The sequence below is a fragment of the Tamandua tetradactyla genome, chromosome 11 (genome assembly GCF_023851605.1).
Source record: "Tamandua tetradactyla isolate mTamTet1 chromosome 11, mTamTet1.pri, whole genome shotgun sequence".
Classification (NCBI taxonomy): domain Eukaryota; kingdom Metazoa; phylum Chordata; class Mammalia; order Pilosa; family Myrmecophagidae; genus Tamandua; species Tamandua tetradactyla.
Window position 1 is genome coordinate 25,408,699 of NC_135337.1, and position 20,625 is coordinate 25,429,323.

General features: G+C 35.5%; 1 protein-coding gene across 1 annotated transcript in view; it reads left to right on the forward strand.

Annotated features, from left to right (window-relative positions):
• Nucleotides 1-20,625, forward strand: part of DPYD (dihydropyrimidine dehydrogenase) — a 961,456-nt gene that overhangs the window by 45,572 nt on the left and 895,259 nt on the right. The window contains 1 exon segment of the mRNA XM_077120172.1: nt 10,858-10,968. Within this exon segment, the coding sequence (XP_076976287.1) occupies nt 10,858-10,968 (111 nt within the window).

Here is a 20,625-nt window from a genome sequence, read left to right on the forward strand (position 1 = left end):
AAGTTCCAATATTTTAGGGCTGATATTCAGTATTTGTATTTGTGAAATGAGGGCCTGTGATTTAAGTCAATATGGACTCTTCTTTGTGTGGTATTACAGAATAACTCCTTAGAATTAGAATTCTCGTTTGTACATTGTAGCACTCCTACTGCTTCCCAGAATAGTGTTAACACAAATCAGTGACAGCTCATAATTGATCTCATGTATATATACTTGGCTTAGATCATATTCTATCATTGCTTAAGCTAAATAAAATTAGTACAGTTAAATTTTCTCAAATTATGTTTTTTCTGCCTCTAGACTCAACCAATTTACTTTTTTTTTCATTACTGAAAATGATTAGGGAAGCCAAAGGACATATTCTTTAGATGAGAAGAAATCTTCTTTTATATGTAATATACCCTATATCTGAAAGGGTTAATGGGCCTCTTAAAGTGGTCAATTTATCCAGAGGGGGACCCTGTGACCCTCTTAGGACCAGGATTTGGTCATTTCTTAGGAAGAGTGCAATTTGGAACACTCTTGTATTATTCTGCCAGCTGCTTAGATATTGATGATACTGACTTTTAGTTGTAAAAAAGTCTTGCTTTGGAAAATTGGTTTTAACAGCTCTCAACCACTCATGTCCTGTATTTTTATTTTATATCACTTTTCATTTGGGGTATTATTAAGTCAACTCCTTGGTAACCATTCTCCACAATCCAATTTACTTTTTACCCAAGATCCATTGAATTCAACTCAGTGCCTTTACACAAAGGTTAATCCAATATTTCATGTTATGTTATATTTTCTACGTATGCTATGTGGAAGAAAAGTCACTGTGATAAGCAGCCAATAAATTGCATTCAAAATGTTTATTCTCAAAAGTTACATTACTATGCTGACATAGATAAACATAATCATTTATCACAGTATGGATTGCAGAAATAAATAAAATGTAGCCAATGTTTTTGCATTTTTTCAGTTTCTTTGCTTTACGTATTGGCCATAATAACAGCCTTTGAAAAATGTCATGTGTTTATTTATCTTATTGAATAAATGTATAAGATTAGTAATGGTTTAAGACTGAACATCTAGGCAAACAAAAACTGCATTTATTTAACGTTTTTTTCTATAAAAATGAGATGACTTGGAGTTTCTAATAGAGACTCTTGTTAATGGGTTGCCTCAGCATTATTTCATCATAAAGAATAAACCATTTAAAACTCAGAGCTTTATTTTGTGTTTGTCATCCAATGGACATGGAAATGGAGCTAGATAGATTAAAGAAATATGGTGGAAGTTATATGTAGGAATTACTAAAAATTATAACATTTATCTTGAGCTTATAAAGCAAGTGACAGTAATTCTAATTAGAGTGAATATACTATACATTCAAATCCACTGATTTAAGAATTTAGTGGTTATGTTTACTGTAACAATTTTATTGAGATATAATTCACATCCATATAATTTAATATAGAATTCAGTGGCTTTTAGTATATACATAGAGTTGCACAGCAATCACACAAGTCAATTTTAGAACATTTTCATCATCTCGAAATGAAACCACATACCCTTTAGCAGTCATTTCTTCTTTTGCCCCAGAAGACCCACACCAGCTACCTGTATCCTACTCTCTGTCTCTATAGATGTGCCTATTCTGGTATTTCATATAAGTGGAATTGTACCATATGTGGCCTTTTGTAACTGGCTCCTTTCACTGAGGAAAAATTTTACAATTCATCTATTTTGAAGTATGTACCAGTATTCCATTTCATTTTATGGTTAAAAATCCACTCTGTGGGTATATCACATTTTATATATCATTCATCTGTTGATAGATACTTGGGTTGTTTTCACCTTTTGACTATTGTGAGTAAAGCTAATATGAATGTTGGGATATATCTGTCTGAATCCTGTTTTTACTTCTTTTGGTTATATATCTAGAAGCAAGATCGCTGGGTCATATGGTAATTCTATATTTGTCTTTCTAAGGAACTGCCAAATTTTTCTGTAGAGTTGCACCATTTTACATTTCTACCAACAATGTACAAGGGTTCCTACTTCTCTACATTCTTGCCAACACTTTTTATTTTTCATGGTTTTAATAGTAGCCATTTTAGTAGGTATGAAATGATAGCTCACTGTGGTTGTGTTTTGCATTTCCCTAATGGCTAATGATGCTGAACATCTTTTTATGTGATTATTAGCCATTTGTATATCTTCTTTGGAAGAATGCCTATTCAAGTCCTTTCTTCACTTTGTAATTGGATTGTCTTTTTGATGTCGAGTATAGAAGTTCTTTATATGTTCTGGAAATTATACCCTTAAAAGATACATGTTTTGCAGTTTTTTTTCCCCATTCTGTAGATTACCCTTTCACTTTCTTGATAATGTCCTTTGATGAACAAACATTTTAGATTTTGATGAAGTCCATTCTATCCATTTTTCACTTTAATTACTTATCCTTTTGGTGTCATAGCTAGGAAATTACTGACAAATCTTCAGTCATGAAGCTTTTCTCTTATGTTTTCTTATGAGTTTTTGGTTTAGCTCTTATGTTTAAATCATTGATATATTTTGAGTTAATTTTTGTATATGGTCACATGAGGCTATCCGGTTGTCCTAACACCATTTGTTGAAGAGATTACTCTTTTCCTGTTGAGATGTCTTGGCATCCTTGTCTAAAATCAATTGCCCATAAAGGTGAATATTTAATTCCATACTTTCTTTCTAGTCCATTGATCTGTATTTCAATTCTTATGTCAGTACTGCATTTTCTTGATTACTGTAGTTTTGTAGTAATTTTTAAAATCATTTTTCTTTTTAAGATTCTGTGTGTGTGTGCATTCTGTGTCCCTTACCTTTCCAAATGAATTTTAGGTTCAGTTTGTCCATTTCTGCAAAGATGCCAGGTGGGATTTTGATAGGGATTGCGTTGAAACCGAGTTAAATTGGGGGAATAATGCTGATTATTGTTAGATTAACTTAATGTTGGTCAAGTCTTGTGGTTCATGCACGTGACATGTCTTTTCATTAATTTAGATCTTGAATTTCTTTCAACTGTGTTTGTAGTTTTCCAGAGTGTAAGTTTTGTACTTATTTTGTCATTTTATTCCTATGTATATTATTGATTTTTTTTTTTTTTTTTTTTTTTTAAAGGAAAGACAGAGAGAAGGAAGGAAGGATAGAAGGAAGGAAGGAAGGAAGAAAGGGAAACATCTTTAAACATTTTCTTGTTTTATTGTATTTTGTTTTTCCGTTTTTTGTTACATGGGCTGGGGCCGGGAATCGAACCGAGGTCCTCCGGCATAGCAGGCAAGCACTTTGCCCGCTGAGCCACCGCGGCCCGCCCCTATATTATTGATTTTGATGCTAATATGAATGGGGTTGTTTTATTAATTTCATTTTTGAATTGCTCATTGCAAGTGAATAGAAATGCAGTTTATTTTTATATATTGATCTTTTATTTTGCAACCTTGCTGAACTTATTTCTGTATACAAGGCCATATTGTCTGCAAAGTGGGATATAATTACTTCTTCCTTTCCTTTCTGGATACTTTTTATTTTGTATTCTTGCATAATTTCCCTGTCCAGAACCTTAGTACAATGTTAAATAGAAGTAACAAAAGCTGACATCCTTGTCTTCTTCCTTATCTAAGGGGAAAGCATTCAATCTTGCATCATTAATTATGATGTTATCTATGGATTTTTTTTCTTGTTTAAGTACCCTTTATCAGATTAAGAAAGTTCCCCTCTATTCCTATTTTTCATTTTTTTTTGTGTTAATTTTTGTCAAATGCTTTTTCTGAGTCTATTGAGATTATTATTTATTTGTCCTTTATTTTATTGATATTATGTATTTTGTGAATTGATTTTCAAATGATAAACTAACCTTGTATTTATGGGAAAATCCTATTTGGCTATGATATCGAATCACTTTAATATATTATTGGATTCTAGTAATTTGTTAATTGTTTCTGCACCTGTATTAATTCTTTTTTTCTCTTATTCTTCAGATTGTTAATTTCTATCTTTCTCTTAAAGTTCTTGCTAGTTCAAATTCATTATTGAGTGTTTATAGTGATTTTTTCATTTCAGTTATTGTACCTTTCTGCTCCAAAGTTCCATTTTTTTTAAATAATTCCTGTCTCTTTTAAAATATTCTTTATCTGATTAGCCATTTTCATTATACCTTCCTTTACTTCTTTAATGATTATCTCCTTAATTCTTTTAACGTATTTGTAATGATTACTTTGAAGTTTTTGCCTCTTAAATATTTTACTTGAGATCTCTCAAAGGCAGTTCTATGGCCTTTTTATTCCCTGTGTCTGAATCACAAATTTCTCTTTCTTTGCATGTTGCATTATCCTTTATATAGAAAATCAAACATTTTAGGTAACATCATAGCAATTCTGGATACTGATCCTCCCTACCCTGGGGGCATATTTGTTGTTGTTTTCCTGTATATTTGTTTAGTAATTGGAAGACTATTTTAGTGGAGTCTGTTTTCCCTAAAATATGAAGCCCCTGATGTCACTTCTCATAGGATGCAGCCTTGAGCCTGTGTACAGTCTCCCTGGAATGACAGTGGCTTTAGTAGGGATCCCTTTGCCTTTTTTTTTTTTTCTCATTTTTCTCTTAAAAATTGTCTGCCTATATTGGAATCACATCCAGCTTTAAGCCTACACTGATTGTTGGCTAAAGCTCTATTATTTACAACAATGTCTTGGGATATAAATTGCTTCACTGTGTCATCCAATTAAATTTTGGCTCCTTTCTAGGTGTAGTTTTTAAGGCCCAGCTTATGATATTTGTTGTGATAACAGGAGGACTCTTTTTATATGTCTCTTTCCTTGTTCTAATCTGGCAAAGTGACTTCCTTACAGTTTAATTTATTGCTTTCATGAAGCTACCAACTTCCTCTTAATTGGTCAGCATCAAGTTCTTTGTTTTTGAGAGTACACTTAGACTTGAACTTTCCCACATTCTGGCTCAAATAAAGTCAGAGTCTTTGAGGAGAGCTGTCTGTTCCTTGGTTTTGCCTTTTTATCTGGGAAAAATCTCTTGAAATAAAGCTCCAAAGCTGAGCTGGTGACAGTGGCCTGTTTCTTTCAGTGATATTCTCATTTTATGAGAATAAACATACTGCATATATTGCATTGTATATGGGCAGTCATTCTGGTCTTCTCATTTTGTCTCTTCTAGCATGCAAACACTATTGTATGAATGAGCTAATTTGAGGCCATTCCAGGCTCCACTGTTTTTGGTGTGGCACTCCTGAGGCAGGGCCTCTGCTCTGTTTGGGGGGCTGGGTGGAGGAAGCGAGGCTGCATTCTCAGCTGTACTGACCAAGAATTTAGCCTCTGCAACATGGAGGGGATGCATGAGAAATGCTGGCGGCCAGTCCCTCTCCAGGAGATATTATAGCTCTCAATTCAAGTTGGAGGCAGGGGGGACCTTCTGCTTTTGGCTTCCCTCACCTGTGGTAGAATTTCTGTCATGCTGAGCTGGGAGGCGGATGGAGGAATCAAGTTGTAGTTCAGATGCTACAGATTCCTTTTTGACCAACTGAGTTTTAGTAGATTTTCTTGAATAAATGTTTCTTCATTTACTTCCTGCCAATGAGACATTTCCTTGAACCTTCCAATGGTTGTTAAGTTCAGTATTTTTTACCTATTCTGCTAGTTTTGGTGGAGAGTTTGTTTGTGGATATTCTCACACCACCATTCTGTAAGTTAAACTCCTATTGGTTATTTTAAAAAGGTTGTTTAAAAATAATAATTAAAAAAAAAGGTTGTTTGAGACAGTGCTTTGTTTTTTTTATAGTTTACATGACTTTTAAATGTGTCATATTATCAATAATAGCCATTCTTATTATAAAAACATCTAGGATATTATCTAAAATTATTACTTTTGATGTTTACCTTAGCAATAGTAGAAGGGAAAAAAGTACTTAGTATATGTCTAGTTGTTTACTTACTTCTTTTATCCATTTATTCATTTTGGCCATTTTGGTAGTTCTTGGTGGATTGTATTGAAGTCTCATTTTCATATGTAAAAAAGATGAGCGTGACCCATTAATTTTCATAGAAGCATAATCTCACCCTGGAAGGTTGTCTTGGAGTTGGTCAAATCTAGTTGGAATTTCATTCTCAGAACCTCTGTCAAATTCTTATACATGCCCTGCATGAACAAGTCTCAGACTGACAATTACTATTGCATATAGCCTCTGATTGCTTTTTTTAAAAACTTTTTTATTGTAAAATATATATATAAAGCAAAGAAAGAAAAAAGTATTAGCCTTCAAAGCACTCTCCAACAAGTAGTTACAAGACAGATCCCAGAGTTTGTCATGGGCTACCATACCATCACCTCAAATTTTTTCTTCTAGCTGCTCCAGAACATTGGAGGGTAGAAGGAATAAATATTGTTTCATCATCACAAGCAACTTTTTTGTGTGAAAATAACAATATACAAAAAAGCAATAAATTTAAAGCATAACACAACAATTAGTTGTAGAATAGATTTCAGAGTTTAGAATGGATCACAATTCCATAACTTTAGGTTTACGTCTAGCTGCTGTAAGATACTGGAGACTAAAAGTGGTATCAATTTAATAATTCAGTAATCATATTTGTTTGTTAAACCCTACCTTCTCTGTGTAACTCCACCATCACCTTTGATCTTCTATCCCACTCTTTAGGGGTATTTGGGCTATGGCCATTCTAACTTTTTCATGTTGAAATGGGATGTCAGTAATATGGGTTAGGGAGATAGAGCTAGCTGATGTTCTGGAGAGGCTGGCCCCTCTAGGTTTCAAGATTTATCTAGTCCAGGGATCCATCTGGAGGCTGTAGGTTTTGGGAAATTACCCTGGTACATGGAAACTTTGTAGAATCTTATATATTGCCCTTGGTGTTCTTTAGGACTGGCTGGAATGGTTTTGGTTGGGGTTTGGCAAGTTATGATAGGTTAGCAATGTCTAACTGAAGCTTTCATAAGAATGACCTCCAGAGTAGCCTCTTGGCTCTATTTGAACTCTCTCAGCCCCTGATACTTTATTTGTTACACTTCTTTTTCCCCTTTTGGTCAGTATGGAATTGTTGATCCCACTGTGTCTGGGCCAGGTCATCTCCCATACCTCCAGGAAGACTTTCACCTCTGGATGTCATGTCCTACCTAGTGGGGGAGGGCAATGATTTCCCTTGCAGAATTGGGTTTAGATAGTGTGCAGCCTCATCTGAGTAACAAAAGAGGTTCTCTAGAAGTAACTCTTAGCATACCTAATGGTAGGTGTTCTAATTTGCTAGCTGCCGGAATGCAATACACCAGAAATGGAATGGCTTTTAAAAGGGGGAATTTAATAAATAGCTAGTTTACAGTTCTAAGGCTGAGAAAATGTCCCAACTAAAACAAGTCTATAAATGTCCGACCTCAGGCATTCAGGCAAAGATACCTTGGTTTAAGAAGGTCAGAGTTTCTCTCTCAAGTGAGAAGGCACAATAGCGAACACAATCAGGGCTTCTCTCTCAGCTGGAAAGGCACATATGAACACAGCATCATCTGCTAGCTTTCTCTCCTGGCTTCCTGTTTGATGAAGCTCCTCAGGAGGCATTTTCCTTCTTCATCTCCGAAGTTTGCTGGTTGGTATACTCTCTGCTTCTCATGGCTGTCATTCTGTACACTCAGAATCTCTAAATCTCCAGCATGTTTCCTCTTTTATAGGATTCCAATAAACTAATCAAGACCCACCCGAATGGGTGGAGACATGTCTCTACCTAATCTATTTTAGCAACCACTCTTGATCACTCATGATTACATCAAGATCACATCAAGATGTAACTCCCTAAGTCACATCTCCAGGGAGATGATCTAATTACAGTTTCAAACATACAGTGCTGAATAGCGATTAGAAGAAATGGTTGCCTTTACAAAATGGAATTAGGATTAAAACATGGCTTTTCTAGGGTATATACATCCTTTCAAACCAGCACAGTAGGCTAAGCTTCTCTGCTATATACATAGGCTTCACAAGAGCAAGCCTCAAGATCAAGGGTTTGGGCAATTGATTTGGGTGTCCCTGATGTTTGACACAGTATCAGGGGTTTCCCCAGTGGTAAAGTTTAATAGCTCCTTATTTTTTCTCCCATCCCTTAGGGAACTTTGCCAATACTTTTTTTGATTACCTACTTTATATGTGCTAGAATATATCCAAGCATTACATTAATCTATACAGGATTAAAGGCCCTCATTCTTATTCTGGGCGCCCTGTGTATTGATTCTTCATTTGAGCTGCCCAGACAGGTTTAGTTAGATTATGTGTTATAGAAAATTTAAGTTTGGACAAAATAAAATTTTCTTCCTTTGGTCTCAAAGAGTAGTTACGGTTCTGAAATACAGACAATGTCTTCCTTACCCTTGTGTTCTCATTTACCTTAATCCCAACCTGATCAGCTTTGTTCTTATCTATAAATACCAGGTTATACATATATAAAACAGCCTCTCAAAATCCAGAATAATAATTATCACTCAGGACTAAATGTGTCTGCTGTAAGAGCTTACAGTCTAGGTCCCTCTTTTCTTATATGCATTTTCTAAAGAAGATCATACAATAATTATTCTTTCGTTTCCGGCTTATTTTGCATCACCAGATGCCCCACAGGTTCATTCACATCATTGCCTGCCTCAGGACTTTATTCCTTTTTGGAGCCGCACAGTAATCGATCATAAGTATCCACGATTGTTCGCCAATCTACTTCTCAGTCAGTTCAGCCTCTGATTACTTTCTGGCTCCAAATTAATTGTTAGTGTTTTATAGTTTAGAAAACATGTTGTATCATGCATTTTGCTTTTTCTTCACTATAATCTCAGATAAAAGCATCGCCCTGTTTTGCATGCAGGGAAATTGAAGATCAAAAAGACTATGTGGTTTACTCTAAGCTATATGATCAGTCGGAGTTGAAAACCAAAGCACAGTTTGAACGATTATTTTACAGGCAGGAGCTTCTGTAGGTGTTCGGTAATGTATATCAGCAATTCAAAGATTTAAAATATAAAATTCCTCAGCTCAAAGCATTTACAGTTTAGGAAGGAAAAAACATTCATAAAGTGGCAGTTGTTCTTTAGTTTTTCTGTCCTTATAGGGATGTTTGAGAGGCCTAGTACAGAAAAGACAGATCTAGATTAGTCAGGGAAGCCTCCCTGGAGGAGGAAAACATTTGTGATCAATATCTGTGCTGGTATGAAAAGATGTATGTCCCCTAGAAAAGCCAAGTTTTAATCTAAATCCCATTTCATAAAGGTAGAATAATCCCTATTCAATACTGTAAGTTTGAAACTGTAATCAGATCATCTCCCTGGAGATGTGATTTAATCAAGAGTGGTTGTTAAAGTGGATTAGGTGACAGCATGTCTCCACTCATTTGGGTGGGTCTTGATAACTTTCTGGAGTCCTATAAAAGAGGAAATATTTTGGAGAATGAAGGAGATTCAGAGAGAGCAGAGCAGAATGACATAGCCATGAGAAGCAGAGTCCACCAGCCAGCGACTTTGGAGATGAAGAAGGAAAATGCCTCCTGGGGAGCTTCATGAAACAGGAAGCCAGGAGAAGAAGCTAGCAGATGATGCCGTGTTCACCATGTGCTCTTCCAGATGAGAGAGAAAATCTGACTGTCTTCACCATGTGCCTTCTCTCTTGAGACAGAAACCCTGAATTTCATCGGCCTTGTTGAACCAAGGTATCTTTCCCTGGATGCCTGAGATTGGACATTTCCATAGATTTGTTGTAATTGGGACATTTTCTCGGCCTTAGAACTGTAAACTACAACTTATTAAATCTCCCTTTTTAAAAGCCATTCCATTTCTGGTATATTTCATTCCAGCAGCTAGCAAACTAGAACAATGTCCTTCATCTCAAAATGAGAAGATAAATGACTGTGATAAAGTCGGTTTGAGTGATTACTGATACAATATCGGCTGTCATTTATTTATATCTGAATCCAAATACCCTTCTTTAATTTCTGCAATTTTAGTTTCCATTCTCTACTTACAAAACAAATCAAATACCTCTTCCGTGTGAAAGTTCTTCAACGATTGAAAACCTCTTTTTCTCCTCTAAATCTTACTTTCTCTGGGTTTTCTTTAGTTATTCCATATTGCTTTTCAAAGCATAAAAGTTGAAAAATGTAAAAAAAATTAATTGGATAAAATGGAAACATTTACCATCCTAGTTTCTCCTTTTTGATCAAATTATGGTCATACTTTCTTCTTGTTTGTGCTCTCGCACTCTCTCTCTTTGATGTTTGTTTGTTTTCCCTGAATAATTGATTTTGAAAAGCTAGTAGAGAATGGGCCAAGGTGGCTCAGCAGGCAGGTTCTGCCATGCCAGAGACTACAAGTTCGATTTCTGATGCCTGTCCATGTAAAAAAAAAATAACAATGCAAAAGCTAGTTTAAAAAATAAGGGGGAATTACTCCTTATGTTATGTTTTATCCAGTATAATTCTGTTAACTTAAGGTAAGTATTTGAGGAACCATATCACATTTTGGTGATATGTTGAGCTTTTTTTTCCATTTTTATTTACTTATTTATTTCTTATTTGTTTTATTCTAAAAATAATTTAGTTCATCTCAGGTTTTCCATATGAAATTTCATTATATCAGGGTTTTCCCATACTGGACTTACTTATTTTAACCAAATTCAGGATTTCTCATTTACTTTTCTTAAACACCATTTGGTTATTAAGAACTTTATCTCACAGTTAAGTTTTTTTGAGGGAATGGGGGAAAGGGATGTTAAAATAAAATTTTGTGTCTTTTTTTTATGCCAACATATTTACATATGACTATACATTGTTTATGTATTGTCTTCAGAGTATACTGGCTTTAAATCCTCGGACCCAAACTCATGCAACTCTACGTTCTACCTCAACCAAGAAATTAGACAAGAAGCATTGGAAAAGAAACCCTGATAAGAACTGCTTTGTAAGTACAACTGACATATAATTTCATGCTGAAAATGATCTCGTTTCACACATTGTAAGATAAGATTTTGCACTTACTTAGAAGTATAATTTAATATGGGTGAACCATAGATGTGATTTTTTTTCATATTTTAAACATTTAATTTTTGATTAATTTCAAAAGTGTCCTTAATTTTATTCCTTAAAAATATCTTCTGAAACACTTAAAAATCACATAAATTTGGTTTTGTCCCAAAATGTCTGTTTTTTTTTAATCTGTAAAATTTCCCTTAAAATTACGTTGTACAGTAATGGGGAGACTTTGCATATTACAGCTGTAATTCAAGGGAAGGTGGGGATATTGGTGTCTAAAAACAGGTTGAAAATACATTTTTGGGGAACAGGTCCATTTGAATAGGAACATGTAATATTTCCAGGTGAGGTGCTGTTGCAAAACAGAGTTTCCCTGAGATTACTTATTGCTAAAACCTTATTTAACTGTGCTCATGATGTGATTACAGAGCTGGGAATGCGAGGCCATGAATAGGGTATAAGTACAACCTTGAAGGCAGTATTCAAAATACTATTTTAGGAGGTGTATAAACCTTTAAACTTGGAAATCAATTTCTTTTTCATCTGATTTTCCCAAACAAGCCTATGCATTGAGATAATTTATAATATTATCTTACTTGAAACTGTCTCTTGTACTTTGTATGTACTGTCTTATAGCTTGAATGATTTTAGTTATTTTTTATGCACTTCTTTATTTCTCCCCATATTAATGAATTATTTTAGAATGGGATTTATATGTACATTTGTGTGTACGTGTGTGTATGTATTGTTTTTGTTGATCTAATTTTAAATTTTTCTATCACTGGCACCCAGTAAAAAAAGAAGCAGAAGCACAGAAAGACAGAATGACTTGAAAAGATCACTTAGCCATTTAGTAGCAGACCTGGATTTGGAATTCAGTTTTCCTTGCTCCAGTTCTGCATGCTTCACTTCCTGTCATGACACTTCTAGTAGAGGTCTCTGGAAGGACGTCAGTGTGGGCCAAATTAGATCAAGGAATAGGCAGACTACAAGGCATGACCCTGTATAATGATGTGAAGCATTGAAGGTCACTGAAATGAGTATCATGTAATTTTCAAGCCTACAAAGCCCTTAGAGATTATCAAGCCTAAATCTCTCAATTTAAGAGTGTGGAAACTATTATGCAGAGAAACTATGACTTTCCTAAATTTCCTCATTTATAGGTTATCAAACTGTTTATGGTTTATTTAAAAAGAGCAGCTTTCTCTATTGTCATTTTGTTGTTATTCATGGAAATTCATGGAAATTATTTCTTAATCAGTTTATAGTATAGTATCATACTATAAATAGATTTTTACTGTAATTTTTTTATAATTGGTAAGGATGCAATGAGATAGGCTTTGCCATACCCTCTCTAGCAAATATATAAGGGCACAAATTCTTAGAAAAGCAATTTAGCATTATCTTGAACAATATTCATCATTACTTTTAAAATTATCAAATACTTACAACTAATAATTTATCTTCTAGCAATGTGTCTTAAGGAAGTACTCAGGAATGGAGAAAAACAATTAAGTAGAAACGGGTTGGGGGGGGCAATGAATTCCAACTGGGAAACGGTTAAGCAAATAATGGCAAATCCATTTACTAGTAAATTAGTGACCATTAAAGTCAGATTTGAAATAATTAATAATAGAGAAAATGCTCACAAATGATATTATGTGGACAAGGCATGAAATAGCAGTGTATTTAAAATGATTGCTGCGCTTATATACAGCCAAACCTATGTAGATACCACAAAGAATAAATGAAAATATCCTAAAATGTTAATAGTGATTATGTTTTTTTCTTGGTGCTTTTGCATATTTCAGTCTTTCTATAATGAATAGTTATTAATAAAAGTTAAAATGAAATATTTAAATTATGTTATACTCTCAATTAATAATATCAGATTTAATATTCTTAATGTATACTATTTTGAAAACTCTATGTGACACACATAGATTTACAAGACCGTTCACAAACTGGAAACGTGGAGCTGACATTGAAAGTCATCATCAGTTCAGTTAGAGAATGTCATTCTTTTCCTTTTTATTGTTATCCTTTATGTGCATAAAGAGTGGATTAAAATATCACAAAAGATGAAGTTTACTTGTAGTTTACATATTTTCATACTTTTGTTTTCTAGTTACTCATCTACTTTTTGAACTTATTTCCTTGCTGTGTAGGTATAAACATATTTTTTTCTGTGTAGGTATATTTTTAAATTTGAAAGTAATGAAGTATAATTTGAAAACACTAATCATGTTATCCCTAAACAAATAATTTTATTACATAGTTTTGAAAACAAAATAATTTTTGTCCAAACTCCTATTGTTTACTTTCACTTCCAGGAAAATAGAGTAGGCAAGCTTTTCCCTATTCCTCAGGTTAAGTACAGCTAAAATCCTAGAACATAGGAGACTCTGAAATGTAGGGAGAAGAGAGCAGAACAGACAAGGACCTCAAGACTCAAGGAGCAACACTATAATAAGTTTCCTGGGTTTTCATTTTTCCTCATATAACCCATCTTGGAGCTGATGAAGCTAGCAGCCTCAATATGCCAACATGTACATACACACACAAAAAAGCCTATACAAAGGATCAAGAAAGGAACAGCCAAGCAAGAAAGAAAACTTTTAGACAATAAGTCCTCTACTCCAGCCAAACATCACAAAGAATTCTGTGGCCTCATTCGCACCCATACAGCAAAACCTGAGTGGGGAGCCTGGACTTCTATCCTCATGATATTTTAATGAGATGCCTCAATACCCCTATTGGGGTGATGTCAGAGAAGGCCAAGAACGAAGCCAGATCTGTCATTATAGGAATTTTTCTAAACATAAAGGATACAATAAAAGAAGGAACTTAGACACATCAGGAAGGAAGAAGATGGTAAGCAAAAGTATGTATAAATACAATGTGCTTGTCCTCCTCATGAATTTTCTAGGTTACGTTTGATGGTTGAAGCAAAAAATCATGACACTTTCTGATGTGGTTCTAAACATATGCAGAAGAAATATTTAAGACAATGATAAATGGGAACATAAAGGAATGTAACAGGGATAAGGTTTCTGTACTTCATTTGAACCAGAAGACTGGCATATTAGGTATATGAGATGTAATACCTAGAGCAATCACTAAAAACACTATACAAATAACTATACTCTAAAAACATATTGTTAAAAAAATATATATTGTTAAGGCAGAATGAAGTGCTAAAAATGCTCAAGTAACACATGAAGCCAGGGAAAATAAAACAGAAACAACACAAAGAACAAGCAGAAAACAAAAATAAATAAATAAACAAAAATGATTTCTACTTGGCCTATCAATAATTACATTAAATGGAAATGGTCTAAGCATATCAATTAAACTACAGAGCTTAGAATATTGGATTAAGAAATATATCCCAAATATATGTTGTCTTTAAGACTGTTATTTCAAATATAATAATATAGGTAGGTTGAAAAGTAGGGAAAAAGATAAATCATGCCAATATTAATCAAAAGAAAACAGGAGTGGTCGTATTAGTGGCAGATAAAGTAGACTGCAGAAGAAAGAAAATTGCTAGAAACAGAGACAGAGACAAACATTATATAAAGTTACAAGGACTTTCCACCAAAATAACATAACAATCTTAAGTCGATATGAACCAAGCAGTGGAGCTGTAAATTATGTGAAGCAGAAGCTGATAGACCTGTAGGTAGAAATAGGCACATCTGCAATTACTGTTGGATATTTTAACACCTCTCTCTCAATAATTGATAGAATAACTAGAGAGAAAATCAGCAAGTTTATAGAACACAAAATTATTATGAATTAAGAGGATTGAATTCATATTTTTAGAATATTGCACCCAACAATAGAAAATACATTATTTTCAATTGCCCATGGAACATATAGCAATATAGACCATATACCAATCCATAAAACAAACCTCAAAAAAATTTTAAAAATTTAAATCTTGCAGATTATGTTCTCTGATCATAATAAATTCAAACTAGAAATTATCATCAGAAAGATAAACAGTGAAAATTTTAAATACTTGGAAACTAACCAGAACACTTCTAAGTAGTCCATAGGTAAAAAAATGCCAAAGGAAAAAATATAACTGAGCAAAATGAAAATAGAACATAGCCAAATTTGTGATACCTAGCTAAAGTATAGCTATGAGAGAAATTCATTGAGCTAAATGTATACAGTAGAAAAGAAGACTAAATCAATAAATCTAAGTTTCCACTTCAATAACCTAGAAAAAAAAAGAGCAAAATAACCCTCAAGCATGCAAAAGGAAGGAAATATCAAGGTTAAGAACAGAAATCAATGAAATTAAAAAAAATAACAATAGAGAATATCAGTGAAACTAAGAGCTAATTCTTTGAAAGATTGATAAAATTGACAAACCTATCAAGCCTGACAATGAAAAAGATAAGATACAATTTACAATATTAACTATAAAACTTGTTATCAATACAGACCGTGGAGATTTCAAAAAGTAATAAGAAAATAGTATGACAAGCTCTACAGAAATCATCTGACTACTAGGATGAAATGGACCAATTCCTCAAAAATGCAGACTCCACAACTCAGCCAATATGAAATAGAAACTTTTAATAGTCCTATAACAGTTAAGGACATAGAATTTGCAATTTTAACATGTCCTAAAAGGACATCTTCAGGCCTAATTAATGTTAGTGTCATGTTATACCAAACATTTAAAGAGAAATTAATGCCAGTTATAAACTGAAAATAGGAGGGAACGTGTGCAAATTCATTTTACATAGTATTACACTGATTATAAAACCAGACAAAGACAGTACCAAAAAAAAAATAATCAAAACCTAAAGACCAGTATCCCTTTTGAATATAGACACAAAAAGCCCTTAATGAAGAATTAGCAAATAGAATTAAACAATATATAAAGTGAATTATATACAATGATCAAATGGGGTTTATTCAGGGAGGTAAGGCTAGTTAAGTATTGAAAACCGACCAGTGTAAATCATCATATTGACAGGATAAGGTAGAAAATTTCTATAATCATATTAATCTCTGCAAAAAAGCATTTGACAGAATTCAACACTTTTTCATGATAAAAATTCTCAGAGAAACAGGAATAGAGGGGGAACTTCCACTAATTAACAAAGAGCTTCTACAAAAACCCCTATAGCTGCCAACGTTATCTTTAATAGTGAAAGACTAAATGCTTTCCCCCTAATAACAAGAACAAGTCAAGGATGTTCTCTTTCACTCCTCTGATTCAACATAGTGCTGGAGGTTCTAGCCAGTGCAATAAAGCAAGAAAAGGAAATGAAAGGTATACTTATTGGAAGGGAGAAGTGTAACTGTCCCTATTTGCAGATGACATGGTTGTCTATGTAGAAAATCCCATAGAAAGTATTAAAGAACTTCTAGAACTAAACAACAAGTTCATCAAGGGCACTAGATACAAGATAAAAACATAAAAAAAATTAGATTTTTATATACTGTCAATGAACACATGGACACTGAAATTAAAAGTAAAATACTATTTACATTTGCTCAAAAATGAAATACTGACTTCCAGGAAGATGGCTGACTAGAGCATCTTGAGATTAGCCCTACTTCACGGAAATTCGGGAGTGAGGCTGACCTGGGAGAGTCTCCTGCACCACATGCAGCAGCCCTGGGTGCAGAGACCGAGGAACTGAGAGACAGAAAGCTGGAGCCTGGCCTGGTGTGGAGGTGCAGAGCAGCGGAGCCCGCCGGAGTGCAAGGACAGGTACACGGGACTAGGAAGTAAGCCAGGCCGCGTTCCTTGGGCAGACTACCCTCACCAGCGCAGCCCCATGACCGGTGACTCACCCCACACCCCACACACCTGAACCCCCTCACCCGCTCCCATTCCCTGCACTCCTGGTGCCCCCACCCCACCAGCCCCCAGTGCACATACCTGCCCCACACTCCCACCCCAAGTGCAGCCCAATCCACCTCTCCTGTACCCTTCCCGAGCACTAACTTCCCCTCCCTGTTCCCTGCAGACTGTTACCAGCGCATAAAGGTTGCAGGCACTAACTTCCATAGTTAAGCTACGCCTGCCCCCATATAGTTTCACACAGCCTTACCCCACCCTCCCTGAGCTCAGTGCAACCATTTATAGCACTCCCAGGCCCACGCAGGCTTGCGCATGGCCCCCAGTCATGTCACTCAGCTCTGGGAACTGCATGTTACAGCAGTCCTAGAACTGCGCATGTTCGAGGACTCATTTCCCAGCTCTGAGAAAGTGCCAGTTTGCACAGCTGGGTCATATCTGCCCCCAGTCCAGGAAGACGTAAGTCCAACCTGCTGCCACGGCTCTAAGCATGCGCACAAAGGGCCCCGTGCCAGACCACACCAGGATTATGTCCCCCAGACTGGTGTGCCTGCAAAGCTATATCCTCCCTGGCTGCTAGGCCTCCACGTTCACAAGCACCCCCTGTAACATCCCCAACCTGTGTCCATACTTGCCCTGAAATAAATCACCATACTGAGTGCGCCATCCTGTACCCTGCTCCCTGCCATATAACCATCCTGCAAACATGAGCCTTAGACTTCTGAAGGAAATCAACTCCCAAAGTAAATCAATCAAGATATCTACATGCGTCAAAGACAGTAGAAGATCACTAACATGTCACAATGCAGACAGATATAGCACTGCCTAATGACCAAATTAAAACACCAGAGGAGATACAGACATTGGAACAACTAATCAGAGATGCTCATACAACTCTACTTAATAAAATAAGTGGAACAGCAAACGACATAAAAGAGATCAAAAAGACAGTAGAAGAGCACAAAGAGGAATTGAAAGAATAAATAGAAAAAGCAGAATTCACAGAGATTAAACCCTCTGTTGACAAAAAAAAAAAAAACATAGGCACACAACACCAGATTTGAAGAGACGGAAGAAAGAGTAAGTGATTTAGAGGACAGGATGATTGACTTCAAAGACTCAAAGCAGCAAATGGCAAAAAAGATGGAAAAAATTCAATGGGAGCTCAGGGAAATGATAGACAAAACAAAGCGCACAAATATGAGAATCACTGGTGTCTCAGAAGGAGAAGAGAGGAGTAAAGGGCTAGGAAGAGTAGTTGAGGATATAATGGCGGGAAACTTCCCAAACCTCATAAAGGACATAAATATGCAAGTCAAAGAAACCCAAAGAACTCCAAATAGAATAAATCCGAATAGGTCTTCCCGCAGGCGCACAAATACTAATCAGTCTGTCAAATGTTGAAGAGAAGCAGAAAATCCTGAAACTGACAAGAGAGAAACAATACTACATACAAGGGAAATCAAATATGAGTTCAGACTACTCAACTGGCACCCTGGAGGCGAGAAGGCAGTGGTGTAATATATTCAAGATCCTGAAAGAGGAAGACTTCCAGCCAAGAATTCTGTACCCAGCCAAATTGTCCTTTAAAATTGAGGGAGAGATTAAAGCTTTCACAGACAAAGAAATCCTGAAAGAATTTGTCAATAAGAGAGCAACCCTACAAGAAATGCTAAAAGGAGTCCTGTCAACTAAATAAAAAAGACAGGAGAGGGAGGTCTGGAGGAGGGCACAGAATTGAAGAGTACCACTAAGGATAATTTGAAGAATACAAAGAGTAAAAGGGAAAAGAATATATAGATCTGACAAATAAAATTAAAAAGATGGTGGAATCAAGAAACTCCTTCTCAGTAATAACTTTGAATGTTAACGGACTAAATTTACCAATTAAAAAATACAGATTGGCAGGATGGATTATGAAACATAATCCAGCTATATGCTGCTTACGAGAGACTCATCTTAGATACAAAGATACAAATAGATTGAAAGTGAAAGGATGGAAAAAGATCTTTCACACAAGTCATAACCAAAAGAAAGCAGAAGTAGCTACACTACTTTTGGACAAACTAGACTTTAAATGTAAAGACATCGTAAGAGACAAAGAAGGACACTATATACTAGTTAAAGGGTCAATTCACCAAGAAGATATAACAATCATAAATGTTTATGCTCCCAATCAAGGAGCTCCAAACTACATGAGACAGACATTGGCGAAACTGAAGGGAGCATTGGATGTTTCAACAATACTAGTAGGAGACTTCAATACACCACTCTCCTCTATAGATAGAACAGCCAGCCAGAAGATCAACAAGGAAATAGAAAAGTTAAATAACTTGATAAATGAATTAGACCTAACAGACATATATATGTCATTGCATCCCAAAGCACAAGGTTATACATTCTTCTCTAGTGCTCATGGAACATTCTCCAGGATATATCATATGCTGGGGTATGCTATGAGCTATGTTTAAAAGGAAACCATCAGCACTACCATAACAACAGCAGAGGCAAATAAGGGGGTGAGGGACAAGAGTTTAGAGGAGGTTTAGATTTCTTATTTGGTGAGGGTATGTTTTTGCTTTTCTGTCTCTTGGGAGCAATGAAATTATCTAAAATTGAAAATGCTGATGGACTGTGGACTTTGCGTCCTCTACATGATGCTTGATGAATGCAGGTGGCTGAAGGATGCACTGAGGGAGAAGTAGAATGGCGAATGATGGTGTGTACTTATGAACGAAAGCTGTGCTGCTACAAAAAGGAATATTGTCGTGAGGCATGCAACGATGTGAATGAACGTGTGGGACAGTTGGTGAGACAAAATAAGCCAGAAACAAAAAAAACAACAATGGTATGGTCACCCTTAGAAAATGCTTATAAGAAAACGGGCTTAGATTATGAGCTTTTAGAGCAGCCACATTAAGTCCAGAGTGGTGATTATTATTTCTGGATTCTAAGAGGCTGTTTTATATATATAACCTGATATTTAGGATAAGAATGAAGCTAAACAAGTTGGGGTTAAAGTAATTCAGAACATATGGGTAAGGAAGACAGTGTCTGTATTTTATAACCACACATGCTCTTTGAGACCAACGGGAGAAAGGTATATTTGATCTGGAACTGAAATTTTCTGTAGTGCATAATCTAATTCAACCTATCTGTATAGCTCATTTGAACAACTGAAACACAGAGATCACAGAATGAGAAAGAGTTCCTTTAATCCTATATAGATTATTAAAATGCCTGGAAACATCCTAGATAATCAAACAGATAATCAAAAAGTATTGGCTAAGTCCCCTGAGGAAAGGGAGAAAGACTATGAAACTATTAAACCTTACCATCAGGGAATACCCTGATAACTGTGTCAAACTTTAGGGACACCCAAATCAATAGGTCATGTCCTCAATTATGAGGCTTACTCTTGTGAAGCTTATCTAGGTAGCATAGAAACTATAGGCATGCCTAAGAGTTACTTCTGGAGGACCTCTTTTGTTGCTCAGATGTGGCATCACTCTCTCTAAACCCAAATCTGCAAGTGAAATTATTGTCCTCCCCTCTACATGGGACATGACATCCAGGGGTGAAAGTCTTCCTGGCGACGTGGGAGAGGACTCCTAGGGATGAATCCAGACTTGGCACTGTGGGATCAACAATTCCATCCTGACAAAATGGGGGAAGAGAAGTGTAATTAAAAAAGTATTAGTGGCAGAGAGAGTTCAAATAGAGTTGAGAGACTACTCTGGAGGTTGTTCTTAT